The sequence below is a fragment of the Silene latifolia genome, chromosome 1 (genome assembly GCF_048544455.1).
Source record: "Silene latifolia isolate original U9 population chromosome 1, ASM4854445v1, whole genome shotgun sequence".
In the NCBI taxonomy this organism is placed as follows: domain Eukaryota; kingdom Viridiplantae; phylum Streptophyta; class Magnoliopsida; order Caryophyllales; family Caryophyllaceae; genus Silene; species Silene latifolia.
Window position 1 is genome coordinate 127,189,084 of NC_133526.1, and position 5,702 is coordinate 127,194,785.

Consider the following 5,702-nt stretch of genomic DNA (forward strand, 5'->3'; position numbering starts at 1 on the left):
CCTCCTCAGGATGTCATAGAATAATCGACACCTGTCTGAGGACCTTCGTATGAACCGGTTTAGGGCTGTTGCCCGACCTGTCAGCCTCTGTACGTCGTTTGGCTTCCGAGGAGATTCTAACTAAAGTACTGCTTTGATTTTCTTCGTGCTGGCCTCTATCCCTCTTTGCGTCACCAAGTACCCCAGGAATTTCCCAGAGGAGACTCCAAAAGTGCATTTCAAGGGGCAGCTTCATATGGTATTTTCGGAGGATCGAGAAGGTATTCCCCAGGTGGGACATATGTTGTTCTGCCTTCTCGGATTTGACTACCATATCGTCAATGTAGACTTCCATTGTTCTCCCAATCTCCTCCTTGAACATTCTGTTCACCAGGCGCTGATAGGTGGAACCAGCATTCTTAAGGCCAAAGGGCATCACATTGTAGCAGTACAAGCCTCTGTCAGATCTGAAGGCTGTTTTCTCCTGATCCTTAGGGTCCATTTTTATCTGGTTGTACCCACTTCAGGCGTCAAGGAAGGTAAGTAGCTCATGCCCTGCTGTAGCATCTAACATAGAATCAATGTGCGGCAGGGGGAACGGGTCTGTTGGGCAGGCTTTGTTAAGATCTGTAAAGTCGACACATACTCTCCCCTTGTTGTTCTTCTTGGGTACGACCACAACATTCCAGAGCCATTCTGGGTAGTTGACTTCCCTAATCTTGCCTGCTGCCAGGAGCTTGTATACCTCCTGGTTTATAACCTCGTTCCTTTCAGGAGCGAATTTTCGCCTTTTCTGCTGGACTGGAGGAAAGATGGGGTCTACATTTAACCGGTGTGTAATTACACTTGGATCTATGCCAATCAATTAGCCATGGGACCAAGCGAAACAATCCATGTTAGTACGTAGAAATTCAATTATCTGCTCACGGATGTTACCTGCACAATCAGCTCCCACCACACCGTTCTTGCTGGAAACTGTGGGTCCAGGATTACTTCGTCGAGTTCCTCCTGGGGAGGTGCGATATACTCCCTCTGGACGCACAGTTTCTATAATTGCTATGTTGGGCCAGATTCAGTGGGTTTCAGAGCGTTCTTGTAGCAGTCCCGAGCTACATTTTGATCTCCCCGTATCTCCTGTACCCCCCAGGGTGTAGGGAAGTTTAGGCTCTGATGGTACGTTGATGGTACCACTTTCATTTCATGGATCAAAGGCCAAGGGTTTTGCCTTTTGTACCAGGTCTTTCTCGTGAACCCCATGTTCTTCAAGGTTTCCAGCATTATTAGATTCACAGAGCTTCCTTTATCTACCAATATCTTTTTAACAAGGCAATTCCCTATAGAAAGGGTAATGATCAAGGCGTCATGGTGGTGTTCTGCCTCATCAGGTACGTCTGCCTCGTCGAATGAAATTGCTGGTAAATCCTGTCTGCTGACCCTGAGGGAGAACTCTGGTTTATCTCCTTTAGTTTGTTGCATGGCGCTTTGCTGCAGAATAAGTGAGACCACATATCTCCGACCCCCCTGTGATGAAGCTCACGACCTTTGAGTAAGGTGGAGGCGGAGATGGTTGGGCCTGGTCAGCAGCATTGACCTTTCCAGATTTCGCCTCCTTGGGGAGCAGGTGATCCAAGCATCCAGCACTGTAAAGGTGCTTCACTTCCTTTCGTAGTACTATACAATCTTCTGTATTGTGGCCAATATCGTTGTGGTATTCACACCTTTTGCTGCCATCTCTTCTGTCGTTCTCCCTGGGGGTAGGCTTCTTAGGCCACCTGGCCCTCTGCCCTAGCTCCCTGATTACCTTCATTAACTAGCAAGTTCAGTGGTGAACCCATACTCGCTGAGCTTTGGTGGAGCCTCGGTGCTCTCTGTTTCCCCTGAGACTTTATTCACTATGTTCTTGATGTAGGGTTTGTCTCTTTCATTCTTTTTCTCTGTTTTGATTTTTCTACTGGATGATTCTGTTCCATACAGGTCCCTTCTATCGTCATCCTCCTCAAGGCGATAAGTAGCCTCTTCCATTTGTTTGACTTCCTCAAAGGTGGCACATGGATGCTTGGTGAGATCCTTGTACAAATCAGAGTCGCGATGCAGTCCCCTTCTAAAGGTGTTGACTGCCGTTGTAGGGTCGCACCTAGGGATAGATATTTTTTCCACATTGAATCTGGCCAGATAATCCCTGGTGGACAGGTTCCTGTTGTTGAGCAACAAAGTGGCTTGGCTCCTGAAATTAATATTGTTCCTGCCGTTCAACCCATCCCAATTGTTGCAACTCCTGTAGAGAAACCTAATGCTTTTAAGATTTCTTGGACTGGGAAATGGAAAATATACTGTTACTGATACTCCAATGAGAACTATAGCTCGTTTGAGTAGACAGGAATTACTGGATGCTGATCAGAATCTCTCAAAACTTTCTCAGTATACTTTCCTGGATGCCCTGAACAATGCTACTGCAAAAATGGGTAAAGGTACGAAAGGTAGTGTATTACCTCCCAAGGGGGGTAATGCATAATATAGGCTTTTGGAATGTCAGGGGACTAAACAGCCCAACCAAGCAGAATACAATTAAGTGGTTCCTTCATCATTATCATGTTGGTTTGTTTGGTCTCCTTGAGACAAAGGTCAAACCTTTGTCTCTAAATTCTGTTAGTAAAAATATTTGTGCTAGTTGGTGTATTTCTACTAATACAAGGTTGCATAAGGCTGGTAGGATCTGGGTGATTTGGGATCCTGCACAATTTTCTATTGATTTTTTGGAATATAATGCACAGTTTATCCAGATGAAGGCTAGAGAGATTAGTTCTGGTGATGAATTTTATATAACTATGGTGTATGCTTTCAATGAGGTTGATAATAGAAGAATACTTTGGGATAGACTTTGTATGTTTAAGAGGGTGATTTCTACAACTTGGGTGGTGTGTGGTGACTTTAATACTGTGCTGAGCCCTTTAGAAAGACTTGGGGGGTATACTAGTGAACAGGAGATGGAAGACTTTCAGAATTGCATTGATGAATGTGAGCTTATTGATAGTCCTGCTATTGGCTCATTATTCACTTGGAATAATAAACAAGAACCTTCCTCTAGAATTTACAGTCGTCTGGATAGAGTGTTGGTTAATTAAAGTTGGTTAAGGAGGTTTCAGAATAGCTATGCTCATTTTTACACTGAGGGCTTAATGGATCATACTCCTTGTATCATTTAGATTTCTGAGAACACTCAGGTTAAAAGAAAAAGTTTTGAATATTTCCATATGTGGAGTCAATCTGAGCAATTCCATGAGTGTGTGAAGAGAGTTTGGGACCAGCATTGGTATGGTACAAAAATGTTTATCTTGGTCAAAAAAGTGAAGAGCTTGAAACAACCTTTGAAACTGCTAAACATAGCTCAATTTGATGATATTGAGAATAATACAGTCAGAGCCTGGCAACATTTGGAATATATTCAAGGGAAACTGAGGAGTGATCCCTTAAATGCTGACCTTATTCAGCAAGAGAATGATGCAGCAAAGTGTTACAGAGAACTTAATGATGTCTCCTGTGCCTTCCTATTTCAGAAATCTAAGGTCACTTGGGTGGATAAAGGAGATAATAACACTAAATATTTTCATAGTGTCCTTAAGAGTAGGCAAGCTAGGAATAAAGTGGTTAAGATTGCTGATCAGAATGGAGTGGCCTGTGAATCTACTGATCAAATTCAGCAGGCTTTTTTGGACTTCTACATACAATTGTTGGGTACTGCTAAGGATACCTCACTTGTCAGTGTATCAGTTGTTCAGCAAGGAATAGTCTGTTCCCCTGCTCATGCTGAGATGCTGCTGGCACCAGTTACCAATGATGAGATAAAAAAGGTCATTTTTTTATTCCCATTCATAAATCTGCAGGCCCAGATGGGTTTTCTAGTGCTTTTTTTTTAGATGCCTGGAATGTTGTTGGTGGTGAAGTTTGTGAGGCTGTTCAGGATTTTTTCTCTCATGGGAAGATTCGTAATTAACTTAACCATACTCTTATTTATCTTATCCCAAAAGGCGATAGGCCACAGAATGTAACCCAATGTCTTACCTTGCATCATTAGCCCAAACCAAGGTGGTTTCATTAAAGGTAGGAGCATTGTAGAGAACATTTTGATATGTCAGGATGTGATTAGACTTTATAATAGGAAAGCTAGCTCTCCTAGATTTATGCTTAAGGTTGACCTGAAGAAAGCATACGATTCAATCAGTTGGAATTTTTTGGAGCAAATGATGAGAGCCTTATAGTTTCCTGGAAAGTTTATTGACTTGGTGATGGAGTGTGTATGCACTGCTTCCTATTCTCTGATCATGAATGGAGAAACTTTTGTTTTTTTCAAAGGGCAAAAGGGATTGACACAAGGAGATCCTTTGTCTCCTCTTCTCTTTACAATAGCAATGGAATACTTGAGTAGAGTCATTCACTATATCACTGAGATTGTTCCTTTTAAGTACTATCCTATGTGTTCAAAGATGAAGTTGTCACACCTTATGTTTGCAGATGATCTGCTCCTTTTTAGTAAAGGGGATGCAGCTTCTATTATGGTCTTGCTCAGAGTTTTTACTACTTTCTCACAAGCTTCTGGACTCCATATGAATAATTCTAAGACTAATGCCTATTTCAATGGTGTCCAAGGTAGCATTAAACAAGAGATCCTGCAAGTTTCTAGCTTCATGGAAGGACAGCTCCCTTTCTCTTATCTGGGAGTCCTAATTACAGCTGGAAGACTGAAGAAGAAAGATTGCCAAGTCTTGATTGAGAAATTAGTCTCAAAAATAAGAGGTTTTGGGGCTAGACACTTATCCTATGCAGGAAGGCTTGTGTTAGTAAATTCTGTACTAAACTCCCTTTATACTTATTGGGCTAACATTTTCATTATTCCCAAGGGTGTTCTACAACAAGTGGATGCTATTTGCAGGAATTATCTTTGGGATGGGAAGGTGGATTATATTAGAGTTCCTCTGGTTGGTTGGGAGAAATTATGTGCTCCAAAGAATGAAGGGGGACTAGGAATCAGAGATTCTTATGCATGGAATATAGCTGCAATTGGCAAGCTGGTTTGGTGGGTCTTTTCTAAGCCTGATAGTCTATGGATTAGATGGGTTCATCACGTTTATATGAAAGGAGCGGCTTGGTCTGATTACAACCCTACTTATGATGTAAGATGGAGTTGGAAGGCTATTGTTAAGGTTAGAGATAAGTTATTAGGTTCCTACTCTGCTGAGTTGTGGCAGGGGGAGAGTAGAGGATATACTGTCAGAAGTAGTTATGAGGTGATGAGGAGAAAGTTTCAAAGAGTGGACTGGCATAAGCAGATCTGGAATGGATGGTCCTTACCTAAGAACCAGTTTATTGGATGGCTTATTGCCAGGGAAGCCTTATAGACAAACGATAAACTGTATAAGTTTGGCTGCTGCAGTGATACTTTATGCTTGGTCTGTGGAAATGCTGATGAATCTCACTGCCATCTTTTCCAGGACTGTGAGTATAGCCTTAGGATTCTGGCTGGCATTGCTAGGCTGTGTAATATACAGCTACCTGCAAGGAATGTCAGAGCTTGGGTGTATACTAGACAGTTCACAAAGTTGCAGAAGGGTGTTTTAGGGAGTGCTTTTTTGGCTGCTCACTATGCTATTTGGATGCAGAGAAACAAAGTACGGGTTGATTCGTGTCTGATGAAACCTGAAATGGTGATAGCTCAAGTCCAAAAATAG

The 5,702-nt window shown here is 42.3% G+C and overlaps 1 protein-coding gene across 1 annotated transcript; it reads left to right on the plus strand.

Annotated features, from left to right (window-relative positions):
- The first annotated feature begins 2,326 nt into the window (after nucleotides 1–2,326).
- On the plus strand, nucleotides 2,327–5,702 carry LOC141655440 (uncharacterized). Its single transcript, XM_074462522.1, has 6 exons — nucleotides 2,327–2,447; nucleotides 2,648–2,652; nucleotides 2,751–3,092; nucleotides 3,183–3,827; nucleotides 4,461–5,317; nucleotides 5,408–5,702. The coding sequence occupies exons 1-6, from the start codon at nucleotides 2,327–2,329 to the stop codon at nucleotides 5,700–5,702; spliced, it is 2,265 nt and encodes a 754-aa protein (XP_074318623.1).

Excerpts from the sequence above, each read along its gene's own strand:
- LOC141655440 (XM_074462522.1), top strand. The coding sequence starts at position 2,327 with ATGAGAACTATAGCTCGTTTGAGTAGACAGGAATTACTGGATGCTGAT. Across the intron at positions 3,093-3,182 it reads GTCGTCTGGATAGAGTGTTG|ATTTCTGAGAACACTCAGGT; the intron begins GTTAATTAAAGT and ends TGTATCATTTAG. Across the intron at positions 3,828-4,460 it reads CCAATGATGAGATAAAAAAG|ATGAAGTTGTCACACCTTAT; the intron begins GTCATTTTTTTA and ends ATGTGTTCAAAG.